This window comes from Anomaloglossus baeobatrachus, chromosome 1 (assembly GCF_048569485.1).
Source record: "Anomaloglossus baeobatrachus isolate aAnoBae1 chromosome 1, aAnoBae1.hap1, whole genome shotgun sequence".
Taxonomy (NCBI): Eukaryota; Metazoa; Chordata; class Amphibia; order Anura; family Aromobatidae; genus Anomaloglossus; species Anomaloglossus baeobatrachus.
Genome location: NC_134353.1, coordinates 951,698,440 through 951,714,775, shown reverse-complemented (window position 1 = coordinate 951,714,775; position 16,336 = coordinate 951,698,440). Strand labels below are relative to the sequence as shown.

General features: G+C 45.1%; 1 protein-coding gene across 3 annotated transcripts in view; it reads right to left on the bottom strand.

Annotated features, from left to right (window-relative positions):
• LOC142256961 (uncharacterized) overlaps positions 1 to 16,336 on the bottom strand; it is a 404,836-nt gene that overhangs the window by 231,894 nt on the left and 156,606 nt on the right. For 2 of the 3 annotated variants that reach the window (XM_075328989.1, XM_075329005.1), the window contains 2 exons: positions 11,024 to 11,147; positions 10,881 to 10,942 (listed from right to left, as the gene is read on the bottom strand). In XM_075328989.1, the coding sequence (XP_075185104.1) occupies positions 10,881 to 10,942; positions 11,024 to 11,147 (186 nt within the window). Of the gene's footprint in view, positions 1 to 10,880; positions 10,943 to 11,023; positions 11,148 to 11,219; positions 11,397 to 12,251; positions 12,326 to 16,336 lie in introns of those variants that run through there. The other variant, XM_075329012.1, reaches the window with a different exon arrangement.

Sequence of the window (16,336 nt, the reverse complement as noted above, 5' to 3'; positions counted from 1 at the left end):
TTTTTCCCTGTATCCTGTCCATTTTTACACCTCATCTGTCCATGCGTCCCGCCGAGCACAGATCACGAATGCAGATAACGGATCTGCATCCGTAGTCAATTTTTGGCGTGACTTTTTTTTTCCGTATCCCCGTCGCGTTTTGTATCGCATCTGTCTGTGCGTCCCGCCGAGCGCTGATCAGGGATGCACATAACGGATCGGCATCCCTGCTCAATTTTTGGCGTGACTTTTTTCCGTATCCCCGACGCTTTTTGTATCGCATCTGTCCGTGTGTCCCGCCGAGCGCTGATCAGGGATGCACATAACGGATCTGCATCCCTGGTCAATTTTTGACGTGACTTTTTTTCGTATCCCCGATGCTTTTTGTATCGCATCCGTCCGTGCGTCCCGCCGAGCGCTGATCAGGGATGCAGATAACGGATCTGCATCCGTGGTCAATTTTTGGCGTGACTTTTTTTTTTCCGTATCCCCGTCGCGTTTTGTATCGCATCTGTCCGTGCGTCCCGCCGAGCGCTGATCAGGGATGCACATAACGGATCGGCATCCCTGCTCAATTTTTGGCGTGACCTTTTTTTCGTATTCGCGATGCTTTTTGTATCGCATCCATCCGTGCGTCTCGCCAAGCGCTGATCAAGGATGCACATAACAAATCTGCATCCCTGCTCAATTTTTGGCGTGACTTTTTTCCATATCCCCAACGCTTTTTGTATCGCATCTGTCCGTGCGTCCCGCCGAGCGCTGATCAGGGATGCACATAACGGATCTGCATCCCTGCTCAATTTTTGGCGTGACTTTTTTTCGTATCCCCGACGCTTTTTGTATCGCATCCGTCCGTGCGTCCCGCCGAGCGCTGATCAGGGATGCAGATAACGGATCTGCATCCCTGTTCAATTTTTGGCGTGACTCTTTTCCGTATCCCCGACGCTTTTTGTATCGCATCTGTCCGTGCGTCTTGCCGAGCGCTGATCAGGGATGCAGATAGCGGATCTGCATCCATGCTCAATTTTTGGCGTGACTTTTTTCCGTATCCGCAACGCTTTTTGTATCGCATCTGTCCGTGTGTCCCGGCGAGCGCTGATCAGGGATGCACATAACGGATCGGCATCCCTGCTCAATTTTTGGCGTGACTTTTTCTTTTTTTCCGTATCACCGACGCTTTTTGTATCTCATCCGAATGTGCATCCTGCAGCGGTCGATCAGTGCACCGCGTCTGTGCGTTTGAAAAGTCAAATGGCGTTCCTTCTCTTCTGAGCCCCACCATACGCCCAAACAATTTATTTCCACCACATATGAGGTATCTGCGTACTCAGGAAAAATTGCACAAGACATTTTATGGTGCAGTTTTTCCTGATACCGTTGTAAAAAAAAAAAAAGCTACCTGGTTGATGCAAAAATTTTGTGGTAAGAAAAAAAATAAAATTTCACGGTTCAACGTTATCAACTTCTGTGGAGCCCCTGGGGGTGCAAGGGGCTCACCAAACATCTAGATAATTTCCTTGAGGGGATGGGGTCACTTGTGAGGGAGCTCCACTGTTTAGGCACCATAGGGGGTCTCCAAACATGACATGGCGTCCGCTAATGATTCCAACCAATTTTGCTGTCAAATGGTGCGCTTTCTCTTCTGAGCCCTGCCATGCGCCCAAACAATTACTTTCCACCACATATGAGGTATCGTCGTACTCAGGAGAAATTGCACAATACGTTTTATGGTACATTTTTTCCTGATACCCTTGTGAAAAAAAAAGCTACGTGGTTCAAGTAACAGTTTTGTGGTGAAAAAAAAAAATTGTATTCATGGCTCAACATTATCAACTTGTGTGGAGCCCCTTGGGGCTCGCTAAACATCTAGATAAATTCCTTGAGGGGTCTAGTTTCCAAAATGGGGTCACTTGTGGGGGAGCTCTATTGTTTAGGCACCTCAGGGGGGTCTCCAAATGCAACATTACGTCAGCTAATGATTCCAACCAATTTTGCTGTCAAATGGTGCTCTTTCTCTTCTGAGCCCCACCATGCGCCCAAACAATTACTTTCCACCACATATGAGGTATCGTCGTACTCAGGAAAAAATGCACTATAAATTTCATGGTGCATTTTTTACTGATACCCTTGTGAAAAAAAGCTACCTAGTTGAAGCAACAGTTTAGTGATAACAATTTTATTTTTTTCTTTTCACGGCTCGTTATAAACTTCTGTGAAGCCCCCAGGTGTTCAAAGTGCACACCAAACATCTAAAAAAATTATTTGAGGGCTCTAGTTTCCAAAATGGGGTCACTTGTGGGGTAGCTCCATTGTTTAGGCACCTCAGGGGGTCTTCAAACCCGACATGGCGTCCACTAATGAGTGCAGCTAATTTTGCAGTCAAAAATTCAAATGACGCTCCTTGCCTTCCGAGCTCTGCCGTGTGCCCAAACATTTGATTTCCACCACATATGAGGTATCTGCGTACTCAAGAGAAAATGCACAATACATTTTATGGTGCATTTTTTCCTGATACCCTTGTGAAAAAAAAGCTACCTAGTTGAAGCAACAGTTTTGTGGTAAAAAAATCTTTTTTTCTTTTCACGGCTCAACGTTATAAACTTCTGTGAAGCCCCTAGGGGTTCAAAGTGCTCCCCAAACATCTAGAAAAATTATTTGAGGGCTCTAGTTTCCAAAATGGGGTCACTTGTGGGGTAGCTCCATTGTTTAGGCACCTCAGGGGGTCTTCAAACCCGACATGGCGTCCGCTAATGAGTGCAGCTAATTTTGCAGTCAAAAATTCAAATGGCGCTCCTTGCCTTCCGAGCCCTGCCGTGTGCCCAAACATTTGATTTCCACCACATATGGGGTATCTGCGTACTCAGGAGAAAATGCACAATACATTTTATGGTGCATTTTTTCCTGATACCCTTGTGAAAAAAAAAAGCTACCTAGTTGAAGCAACAGTTTTGTGGTAAAAAATTTTTTTTTTCTTTTCACGGCTCAACGTTATAAACTTCTGTGAAGCCCCCAGAGGTTCAAAGTGCTCACCAAACATCTAGAAAAATTATTTGAGGGCTCTAGTTTCCAAAATGGGGTCACTTATGGGGTAGCTCAATTGTTTAGGCACCTCAGGGGGTCTTCAAACCCGACAGGGGGTCTTCAAACCCGACATGGCGTCTGCTAATGAGTGCAGCTAATTTTGTGTTCAAAAATTCAAATGGCGCTCCTTCCCTTTCGAACTCTGCCGTACGCCCAAACAATTGATTTTTACCACATATGGGGTATCAGCGTACTCAGGAGAAAATGCACAATAAATTGTAGGGTGCACTTTCTCTTTTCTCCCTTGTGAAAATTTAAAATTTTATGGCTAAAGTAACATTTTTGTGTTAAAAAGTAAAATTTTCATTTTTTCCTTCCGCATTGCTTTGGTTGCTGTGAAGCACCTAAAGGGTTAATACACTTCTTGGATGTGGTTTTGAGCAGAGTGAGGGGTGCAGTTTTTAGAATGGGGTCACTTTTGGGTATTTTCTGTCACCTTGGCCTCTCAAAGTCACCTCAAATGTGATGTGGTCCCTAAAAAAAATTCGTTTGTAAATTTTGTTGGAAAAATGAGAAATTGCTGATTAACTTTGACCCCTTCTAACTTTCTAACGGAAAAAAATTTTGTTTCGAAAATTGCGCTGATGTAAAGTAGACATGTGGGAAATGTTATTTAGTAACTATTTTGTGTGACATATTTCTCAGATTTATAGGCATAAATTTTCAAAATTTGAAAATTGCGAAATTTTCAAACTTTTTGCAAAATTTCCTAAATTTTCACAAATAAACGCAAAAAATATTGGCCTAAATTTACCACTGACATGAAGTACAATATGTCACGAAAAAACAATCTCAGAATCGCCAGGATCCGTTGAAGCGTTCCAGAGGTATAACCTGTCAAAGTGACACTGGTCAGAAATGCAAAAAATGGCCCGGTCATTAGGGTGTTTTAGTGGCCGACCAGATTATTAGAGGAATGGGTGGGCTGCAATACCAAGACAGGTTATTAAACTTGGGGTTATTTAGTTTGGAAAAACGAAGGCTTAGGGGGGATCTAATCACAATGTATAAATATATGAGGGGACAGTACAGAGACTTTTCCAAAGATCTTTTTACACCTAGGCCTGCGACTGGAACATGGGGGCATCCTCTGTGGCCATGACGCGTCTGTGAGGCGGGACTTCCGCCCGGCTTCGGATGCGTTACTATGTCTGCCCAATCAGCTGGGGATTGAGGCCTTTTAACGGCACCCCCCTTCCCTTTCCGGTCACGCCCCCTGACGAAGGTACACACCGAAATGCGCATCGGGCGCATTACCACCACAGCGACTACTATCATTTAGGTAATACTTTTTGTGCTGGCTTATGGGTAACAGTGCGGTTTGTTTCTATCTTATACCACTGTATAATAATTCTTAAGTATGTGGCTGTATCTATGGCACCTTGGTGCCGCATGTGCTGCACTTTGATTGTTTGAATTCTTATGGGCATATAGTGATATACAGTTAGGTCCAGAAATATTTGGACAGTAACACAAGTTTTGTTATTTTAGCTGTTTACAAAAACATGTTCAGAAATACAATTATATATATAATATGGGCTGAAAGTGCACACTCCCAGCTGCAATATGAGAGTTTTCACATCCAAATCGGAGAAAGGGTTTAGGAATCATAGCTCTGTAATGCATAGCCTCCTCTTTTTCAAGGGACCAAAAGTAATTGGACAAGGGACTCTAAGGGCTGCAATTAACTCTGAAGGCGTCTCCCTCGTTAACCTGTAATCAATGAAGTAGTTAAAAGGTCTGGGGTTGATTACAGGTGTGTGGTTTTGCATTTGGAAGCTGTTGCTGTGACCAGACAACATGCGGTCTAAGGAACTCTCAATTGAGGTGAAGCAGAACCTGCGATCTCGTTGGGGTCAAATTGAAAGTGACGTACATCCGGCGCCGGTAACGATGTTGCAGCGTGTAAAGCCTAGATACACCGATCGCAAAAACATCACAATTGGGTGATCGGTGTAGCGTCGGTCATTTTCATAAATTCGCTGCAGCGACAGGTACAATGTTGTTCCTCGTTCCTGCAGCAGCACACATCGCTGTGTATGAAGCCGCAGGAGCGAGGAACATCTCCTACCTGCGTCCCGGCTGCAATGCGGAAGGAAGGAGGTGGGCGGGATGTTTACGTCCCGCTCATCTCTGCCCCTCCGCTCCTATTGGCCGCCTGCCGTGTGATGTCGCTGTGACGCCGCACGACCCGTTCCCTTAGGAAGGAGGCGGGTCGCCGGCCAGAGCGACGTCGCAGGGCAGGTGAGTGCATGTGAAGCTGGCGTAGCGATAATATTCGCTACGCCCGCAATCACAAGATATCGCACCTTTGACGGGGGCGGGGACTATCGCTGCAGTGTCGGTAACACATTGTTACCGATGTCGCAGCGTGCAAAGCCCGCCTTAGAGTCTCCCTTCAACCTTAAAAACTATGATACAATTTAACACTTCCTTGGTCCACTTCTGCCTCCTCCAATCCCTCTTTCTGAAAAACTGCAGCTGTTCGAAACCAAGCTTTTGCTGTGTCTGTCAAGTTATTGTCCTCAAGTATACCCTTATTGGAGGTCAGTATGGACTTTCATATACTGGGCTGCAACCTCCCTCCCGGAGATAACCCCACCAATTTACAAAAAATACAAAAAATTCTAAAGCCAGCTTACCGGTACTCCCCGATGTGTGGAATCTCATATATGGTCTGGATATAGAGTCCGCAAGGAAATAGGGCAGGAGCCAGCCTCGAAAATCAAATGTAGAAATGGTTGTCCAAAGACTCCAGCGGACAAATTCCAATATTCTTAAAAAAATTTATCATTTTGCAAAGCAATTGTATTTGAATAGTTCCATTAAAAATACATCCACACGTGGGGCAAGACAAATATCGGATAGGGGTAGTGGTCTCTCGGACTATGCGTTTCGACGTATGTGCGCCTTCTACATGGACCAATTTAGATAACCTCTTACAGTCCCTCACATATTTCTTCCCTTCTCGGCTCCTAACTAGAGTGACAGCGTCCTCGGTTTCTGCAGAAACAATCTCTTCTTGAACAGAGTATACATAGTGCTCCCAATTGGACTGGCCAGCTCCAATCTGAATCCTCTCCCACAACGCTGCAAAGGGAGGACGCTCTTATGGCATCCAACGCACAGATACTTTATCTCTTTCTCTGTGCGTTCCAATCCTACGGCTTCGAACGCAGCAGTGGAGCATGTTAAAGAAACACAGAGGAGTACACTGATTCTAACACTATCTTTCTCCTGAACCCTCTCCCACCCCTCGCCGCGTGAGGACACTCCTGCAGTGTCTGACACATGGATACTATATCCCCTTCTCCGTGCGGCCCTTTTTTTCTCTGACTTCAAACACGGCAGTTGATGTGTTAAAAAGACACAGGAGATTACGCTAGTTCCTTTAGCTGTGTCCCAAATTCCTCACACACTGTGACTCTAGCCCCCTCTGTCTCCGTAATTCTAGCAGCCTCTAGCAGTCTTGTAATATGAGCAGTCAGATCCTAATGACTTACACCCAGCACCCAGGGGTCTGGGTCCTTTCCTTCTCGAGGTCACCAGAGGGTGATAGCAACACCGTAGGCCTCCGGTGTTCTACCCCCTCTCTGGACTAGCGACTGCCCACCTTTCACCGAAAAATCACCCAAGCCACAGGCAAAACAACACATACAATGTATATGAAGCTTACCGTGGTCCAAAACAGGGTGATCAATCCTCGTTGGCAGGCGACCCTCTGTTACTGCTGGAGCAGCCCCCTACGTCCAGAACTGAGGAGCTGGCTCACCGTTTCGATGCCCCACTGAATAGGCGCCAAACTGTTGAGCTGAGACTACAAAGGGTCCCTTAAGGTCTGACTGCCCTTTTCAGACTATCTGGACTGTCATGTGTGTATGCGGGGAAGAATAACAGACTATAAATCGGTTATGAGCTTCCTCTCATGACAGAAGCCAAAGAAATTCTGCTCGTTTATTGTTCACAAAACTTTTATAGTTCCAGAGGAGAAATGGGTGTAGACAAAATATAGTCCAATCAAGTATCGCAGGTCGGGCTCGGGGCGTGTAGCAATTTGCATAGTTTCTACTGGATTGATTAGTCCAAACTTTGAATATTCTCCCATGTGCTCATCCTCTTGGGTGTTGTCCAGGATGTAGGAGCCATCTTTAAGTTACATGTGCTTACATATTAACGTATTAAGGAAAATCATTGAATATAATATATATATATATATATTTATATATATGTGTGTGTGTTAGTAGGAAACAAAAGCAGTCATAAATATGTATGTTAGGCTACATCAACTAAACTAACTACGTATCTGGATCTGTGAAATGGTTGAATTATGTATTTTAGGTTACTTAATTCTTACCCCTAACACTTTTATAGCGTCATTAATTCTGCAGCTTTACAGACATTATCACCACTGTCCTCATTGGGCTCACAATCTACATTGCCTATCAGTCTTTGGAGTGTGGGAAGAAACCAGAGAAAACACAGGCAGAACATAGACACATTGTAGATGTTGTTCTTTTGGGGATTTGACAGGAACAATTGAAAACAAAATGTCTGCTTCTTTGTTTGTGAGTTTTGTGATGTCTACCAAGATTTATGTTATGGACATGTTTTTTCAGTGTGAGTTTTTGATGTACAATTAGATGTCTCTTTTGCTGATAACACTTTCCACATACAAAACATAAAAATGGCTTCTCCCCTGTGTGAATTTTTTATGTCTGACAAGATTTGATTTCTGGGTAAAATATTTCCCAAATTCTGAACATGAATGCCGCTTTTCCCGTTTGAATTCTTATCTATTCAGCCACAGTTAATTTACTGCTATAATATTTCCCACATTCTAAATATAAAACTATCTTCTACCTTGTGTGACTTTTCATGTGTCTAACAAAAGTGGGTTTCTGAGCAAAGCATTTCCCACATTCTGAACAAAAAAATGGCTTCTCCCCTGTGTGAGATCTTATATGTATAACAAGCTGTGATTTCCGAATAAAACATTTCCCACATTCTGAACAAGAAAATGGCTTCTCCCCTGTGTGAGTTTTTATATGCTGATCAAGTTGTGATTTCCGAATAAAACCTTTCCCACATTCTGAACATGAAAATGGCTTGTCCCCCGTGTGAGTTTTTATATGCATATCAAGCTGTGATTTCTGAATAAATCCTTTCCCACATTCTGAACATGAAAATGGCTTCTCCCCTGTGTGAGCTTTTATATGCACATCAAGCCGTGATTTGCGAATAAAACCTTTCCCACACGCTGAACATGAATATGGCTTCTCGCCTGTGTGTGTTTTTATATGCATATCAAGCTGTGATTTCCAAATGAAACATTTCCCACATTCTGAACAAGAAAATGGCTTCTCCCCCCGTGTGAGTTTTTATATGGTCATCAAGATTTAGTTTCCGAATAAAACCTTTACCACATTCTGAACAAGAAAATGGCTTCTCCCCTGTGTGAGTTTTTATATGCACATCAAGCTGTGATTTGCAACTAAAACCTTTCCCACATTCTGAACAAGAAAATGGCTTCTCCCCTATGTGAGTTTTTAGATGTAAAACCAGCTTTGATTTCTGAATAAAACCTTTCCCACATTCTGAACATAAAAATGGCTTCTCCCCTATGTGAGTTTTTATATGGTCATCAAGGTTTGATTTCCGAATAAAACGTTTACCACATTCTGAACAAGAAAATGGCTTCTCCCCCTTATGAATTTTTATATGCCTATCAAGCTGTGATTTCCAAATAAAACATTTTCTACATTCTAAACAAGAAAATGGCTTCTCTCCTGTGTGAGTTTTTATATGCATTTTAAGCTGTGATTTGCAAATAAAACATTTCCCACATTCTAAACAAGAAAATGGCTTCTCCCCCATGTCACTTTTTAGATGTACATCAAGCTTAGATTTCCAAATAAAACCTTTCCCACATTCTGAACATGAAAATGGCTTCTCCCCTGTGTGAGTTTGTAGATGGTCAAGCAGCTGTGATTTCCTAATAAAACATTTCCCACATTCTAAACAAGAATACGACTTCTCTCCTGTGTGAGCTCTTTGTTGTTGATAACCCCTCGTGTGGGTTTTATTTTGCTGAACATTCTGCGTTGAATCAGGAGATTGTTTAGAGACATCAGATGACGGGTCTTGGGTGTGAAGGGCTGAGGGTTTTTCTGCGATAATGACTTGCTCTTCAGATGTATTCTTTATAATGCCAAAATCTTAAGTCAAAACAATAAAACAGATTTTGTAAATGTTAAACACTATAACCTTAAAACTTGGTTGTCACTGGTAAATGCAGACCCCTGACTACAGTATTGTTTTGCTGTCCAGAAAGGGATGGTTTTATTACCAAGACAACTCTATCACATTACCAAAAAGAAATCACATAGAAAAGGAGTTAATAATATTGATTATATCCTGACTGTCATACCTGGCACCACAAGCAGTGTCCATGGCTGTCTTATATAAGGGATATAAGATGAATTATACTTTATGAGGCCATAAACTTGAGTGTCTAAATACTCTATAAAAAGAAAAGGACAGAGGACAGCGTTCCATGTGTGAATCGTCTGAGAGCAGCAACCAAAATATTGTCTACAGTGCTCACCGCAGCAAGTTGTGCTAGCAGGTACAACACTGGAAATATTCCAGGAAAAATCCCTCAAAAGCTGCTGCACTGACCACCGACTCCGATCGCCCAAGGCAGGGAGCTGATCATGGAGAGAAAGGCGCTGCAGAGCAGGATGATCCAGACGCTGTAAAAAGAGGAGACGAGCCAGTGCAGGAACAATTCATTTTTACAGAATACCAATCTGCAGCCCCTTTCCTTCCATAAATCCTCTATAAGATGGAAGAGTCAGCAACAGAAATGAGCAACTAAGGAGAGATTTGTTACGTTTTAGCATCTTGTGATTAAAAAGAAAAAAAAATTAAACTTTTTCTCGCTTAGAAGAAAATCAGATCAGAATATAGAAATACTTTATCCTATTTTTAAACTCGTATCCTGGACATTCACTGATGCAATGACGTCAGTAGAAGAAATCGCTCAAAAATCCCTCCCCCCCCCAATATCAGGATTTAATTGTTGGCCCTGTGATATTTGTTATGTGATAACGCTCTGCCATCTCTGTCTCTTCCTCCTCCCTGGTGAGCAGCATTACCGACCCTCAGAGCAGTAATCTCCATCCGCTCCTGTTATTTGGGTTTATGTCTCCATGTTCTGTATCTGAATGGATTCTTAGTCCCTAAACTGGAAAAACCCTCATCAGCCCTGACAGCGGATAATAGGAAAGAGCTGGAGCTCGTCCTCGCTCACATCGGCAGAATTCATGTCCAGCTGTATTTCTCCTCTATAACATAACTGCACATCCCGTGTTATCACCTGCACCGGGATCACAGATTCATTTAGATTTTATGTGTATTTTACATGAAAGGTTAATATACCGCTGGAGAAACTGACACAGCAAAGAGCGGAAAATAGGAATGTGTGACTTGTGTGCGTTATTCCATGGTCTCTACTCACCGGGGCGGTGATCTGTAGAAATCTCTTTACTCCGCTGATCGCCCCTCACATTTCTCTCTGGAGAATTAATATTGTTCAGATCTTTATCCGGATCCAAAAGCTGCAAAGCAAAATATTGTAAAAGTCCCCGGGAATAATGGAGATAAGATCCGGACATGTGAGGTCTGTGGTTGGCTGTGATCCTGCCGTTTCCACCGCTCTCATTACACAAGTATAAAACATCTAATACTGGAGGAGAAAACAAGACTGAACACAAGGAGGTCACAGCCGTCTACACCTCATAGGGGAGATCTCCATCTACCTGAGGATCCTGTGGAGGAGGAGCGGGACATCTCTCTGGGGTCGTCCTCGTACTGGAGAGACCTGCAGGAGATACAGACAGGACGGACATTATTATTACATACAGATAATTATAGACCGGGTGTATTCAGTCCTGTCTATTACCTGGTGATGTGCGGGGCTGGTGCTCCTCCATCATCACCTCCTTGTATCGGTCCTTGTGTGCATCTAGATACTCCCACTCCTCCATGGAGAAATAGACGCTGACGTCCTGACACCTTATAGGAACCTGACAACACAATGATACCATCATTACCCAGATCCTCCAGTGCCATCCTGTATAATGTCCCAGCAGTGTCACCTCTCCAGTCAGCAGCTCCATCATCTTGTTGGTGAGTTCTAAGATCTTCTCGTCATTGATGTCCTCATGTATCCGGGGGTGAGGTGGAGGCTCCGGGATTGGGCTCAGGGTTCCTTCCTGTCCTTCAGACACAGGGGCCTGACAGCGATCACTAGAGGTCTTCACTACTGTGTAATCCTGAGTGTGGAGACATTAACAATATCATTATGGATATTTCCAGAATCAATAACTTCTCTGGTCATATCCTCTGTTACCCCCATAGATAATGATGTAATGTGATGACATCAGAGCCTCTCACCTCCCCGGTCATATCCTCTGTTATTCCCATAGATAATGATGTAATGTGATGACATCAGAACCTCTCACCTCCCCGGTCATATCCTCTGTTATCCCCATAGATAATGATGTAATGTGATGACATCAGAACCTCACACCTTCCCGGTCATATCCTCCGTTATTCCCATATATAATGATAAGAAAGTCTTCAACACTCTAGTGGACAAATTCAAGGACTAGATTCGTAGTTAAAAAAATCTCTTGTAAACAGATCAGGAGTGGTAGACTCTCGGACTACGCGTTTCGGGGTACATGCGCCCTCTACATGGTCCTTGTAGACCATGTAGAAGGCGCATATACGCCGAAACGCGTAGTCCGAGAGTCTACCACTCCTGATCTGTTTACTATACTGTCCAGAGTGTGGATCTATTTTTAATATTTTTCAAATAAAATTTGCAAACGCAAGAGACTTTTTTAACTACGAATCTAGTCCTTGAATTTGTCCGCTGGAGTGTTGAAGACTTTATTTGGATTTTCGTGGCTGGCTCCTGCTCTGGTCTCCCTGCAGACTCTTTCTTTTGACTGACACAGGATCCCACACATCAGGGTGTACCGGTAAGCTGGCTTAAAGGACTACATTTTTTGTACATAGATAATGATGTAATGTGATGACATCAGAACCTCTCACCTCCCCGGTCATATCCTCTGTTATTCCCATAGATAATGGTGTAATGTGATGACATCAGAACCTCTCACCTCTCCAGTAAGATGGAAGATTATCTCCAGACTCAGGTTTAATATCTTCTCCATAATTTGGTCTTTGTCCTTATTCATCTATTATGGGTCAATCAGGAAAAATCAAAAGAAAACAACAGAAGATCTTTTATTGTAAAGCGGCTGAGATGATGTTGAGAAAATCAACTAGAAACACAAAAAATAACTGAAGATAATAAGGAGAAATGATTTGAGAAGATAAAGTGTAGATGTCGTCTTCCCTCTTGTCGCCGACTGAATTTGATCTGAGGAGGAGACTGCAGCAGATTGGGCGACTCCAACACTTTCTCCTTGGTCCTAAAATTGTTCAGTTTTTAAAGGAGTTAATCATAAACCGTGTGTAGCTCTCTCTCCCCCACGTGTAGTGTGAAAGCTGTCGCTCTCTCTCTCCCCCCACGCGTAGTGTGGAGCCCGTCGCGCTCTCACTCCCCACACGCGTAGTGCTGAGTCCATTGCTTGCTCTCTCCCCCCGACGCGTAGTGTGGGGTCCGTCACCCTTTCTCCCCGCCACGCGTAGTGCGACGTCCATCACTCTCTCTCTCTCTCCCACCCCACGCGTAGTGCAGGATGCATAGAAAGAAATGCTGGGCACTATTCACACTGATGAAATGCATATATCTCATGCTTAATATTCGTATAAAACCAGACCAAACCAGACCAACATACAGACAGTGTCGATATAAATTCCGTAACATGTAGGACTAAGTGGGTAGTCTACGTTATATTTTGCCCGTGTAAACTTTATTATATAGGAAAAAACGATTAGAACCCTTTTTGTCCATCTTAGGGAGCACTGAAATTCCATTGCGACAGGTATACGGGCTAGCAGAATGATTGGACATATTAGAGTAAAGGCCACTTTACACGCTACAATATATCTTATGATGTGTCGGCGGGGTCACGTTGTAAGTGACGCACATCCGTCATCATAAGGTACATTGTAGCGTGTGACAGCTGCGTGCGATTGCACGGTAAAACGTTCATCGCACGCACGTCATTCAATTCCTAAATATTGCACGTCAGGTTGTTCATTGTACCCGGGGTAGCACACATCGCAGTGTGTGACACCCCGGGAACGATGAACAGATCTTACCTGCGGCCAGTGGCTCCCGGCCGGCTATGCGGAAAGAAGGAGGAGGGCGGGATGTTTACGTCCCGCTCATCTCCGCCCCTCCGCTTCTATTGGCCGGCTGCCGCGTGACGTCGATGTGACGCCGAACGTCCCTCCCACTCCAGAAAGTGGACGTTCGCCGCCCACACGAGGTCGTATGGACGGGTAAGTGCGTGTGACGGGAAAAAATGGTATGTGCGACACGTTCAACAAATTGAACGTGCCACACATATGATGGGGGCGGTTACGATCGCATACAATATCGTATGCGAAATCGTAACATGTAAAGCAGGCTTAACACACAATGCAGATCGCAATGTGTTAAGGTTTTCAGGATTGGAAAGGGTGGGACCTTCAATAGCAGGTGGTGATACCCATAAAGCTTTATTACGGAAGGAATCATAATACATTATAAAATATAATGCAATGGGTCCGTTCAGATTCAATGACAATAATGACTTGTCAGGTTTTTTTACAATCAACTTCCATTGTGTTTTTGTGTTCTAACAATACTGATCATGAAGTAGTTAAAATTGTTATTTTTCTTGGTGTTTTTAACAATACTTTTAATATGGTGATGTCAGTTAATTACACAGGTGTGTGTTATAAGAGTAAGGAAATTATGTCACTCTTTGTGGACCCGTGGAAGCGCCGTGTGCGAAGCGGCCGTTGTCCTATGGGTTTTGTGTCTCCCCCTCGCTGCTTACCTTCACATGTAACCTGATTCAGGAATAAAGCCTATTTGATACAGCAATACCAGTGAGTGCCTTTCATCCTATGGATTATATATTTTGTAGTGCAGCGTCCGTGGCTCTATCTCCCCTCCACGCGTAGGGCTGGGTCCGTCGATCTCTCTCCATGCGTAGTGCGGAGTCCGTCGGTCTCTCACCCCCATGTGTAGTGCAGGGTCAGTCTCTCTCTCCCCCATGTGTAGTGTGGGGTCTGTCGCTCTCTCTCCCCCATGTGTAGTGCGGGGTCTGTCGCTCTCTCTTCATCATGTGTCGTGCGGGGTTTGTCGCTCTCTCCCTCATGTGTAGTGCGGGGTCTGTCGCTCTCTCTCCCCCATGTGTAGTGCGGGGTCTGTCGCTCTCTCTTCCTCATGTGTCGTGCGGGGTTTGTCGCTCTCTCTCCTCCATGTGTAGAGCGGGGTCTGTCGCTCTCTCTCCCCCATGTGTAGTGCGGGGTCTGTCGCTCTCTCTCCCCCATGTGTAGTGCGGGGTCTGTCGCACTCTCCCCCATGTGTAGTACGGGGTCTGTCACTCTCTATCCCCAATGTGTAGTGCGGGGTCTGTCGCTCTCTCTCCCTCATGTGTAGTGCGGGGTCTGTCGCTCTCTCTCCCTCATGTGTAGTGCGGGGTCTGTCGCTCTCTCTCCCTCATGTGTAGTGCGGGGTCTATCGCTCTCTCTCCCCCATGTGTAGTGCGGGGTCTGTCGCACTCTCCCCCATGTGTAGTACGGGGTCTGTCACTCTCTATCCCCAATGTGTAGTGCGGGGTCTGTCGCTCTCTCTCCCTCATGTGTAGTGTGGGGTCTGTCGCTCTCTCTCCCCCTCATGTGTAGTGCGGGGTCTGTCTCTCTCTCTCCCTCATGTGTAGTGCAGGGTCTGTCGCTCTCTCTCCCTCATGTGTAGTACGGGGTCTGTCACTCTCTCCTCCATGTGTAGTGCGGGGTCTGTCTCTCCCCCCATGTGTAGTGCGGGGTCTGTCGCTTTCTCACTCCCTCATGTGTAGTGCGGGGTCTGTCGCTCTCTCTCCCTCATGTGTAGTGTGGGGTCTGTCGCTCTCTCTCCCCCATGTGTAGTGCGGGGTCTTTCGCTCTCTCTTCCTCATGTGTCGTGCGGGGTCTGTCGCTCTCTCTCCCCCATGTGTAGTGCGGGGTCTGTCGCTCTCTCTCCCCCATGTGTAGTGCGGGGTCAGTCGCTCTCTCCCCCATGTGTAGTGCGGGGTCTGTCACTCTCTATCCACAATATGTAGTGCGGGGTCTGTCGCTCGCTCTCTCTCATGTGTAGTGCGGGGTCTGTCGCTCTCTCACTCCCTCATGTGTAGGGGACTGTCGCTCTCTCCTCCATGTGTAGTGCGGGGTCTGTCTCTCCCCCCATGTGTAGTGCGGGGTCTGTCGCTCTCTCACTCCCTCATGTGTAGTGCGGGGTCTGTCGCTCTCTCCCCCTCATGTGTAGTGTGGGGTCTGTCGCTCTCTCTCCCCCATGTGTAGTGCGGGGTCTGTCGCTCTCTCTCCCTCATGTGTAGTGCGGGGTCTGTCGCTCTCTCTCCCTCATGTGTAGTGCGGGGTCTGTCGCTCTCTCTCCTCCATGTGTAGTGCGGGGTCTGTCACTCTCTCTCCTCCATGTGTAGTGCGGGGTCTGTCTCCCTGATGTGTAGTGCGGGGTCTGTCTCTCCCCCCATGTGTAGTGCGGGGTCTGTCGCTCTTGTTAGGGCAGGAGTCTGGGGCACACAGGGTCAGGTCTAGTAATATTGCAGGGTAAGAGCTCTACACCTGTAATTGATTTGCCGCTGTGGCTCCAATGTGAATGACCCGACCATATGAATCTACATTGATGGGTGAGACTTTTTTGGCAGATGTCACTATTGTGATTGTCTGAAATGCTTTTCTTTTCACCTCTGTGATGCTGTAATATTTGGAGGGTTATTTTTGTCTCCAGTAAACCAGGGGTAATTCTTATAAACTTGAGGTAGTGTCAATACCTACTAATAGGTCTCTATGATACATCTCTTAAAAGGTAAGGTATCGCGGTTTTTTATTTTTGTATTAATAATAGTGGTAATGAAATCAAGTATTTTTAATACAAAAATAAAATCACTGCTTATTTAGTTTTTATTTAATTCTAGTTTTACTGAAGGCAGTGGGGGCTGCCATGTTGGATTCGCTGTGTGTAACGACAGCTAGTCACCTCCTTTATGGCAGCCCCCTGTGCATAGAGAACAGTGGTCGGGAATCG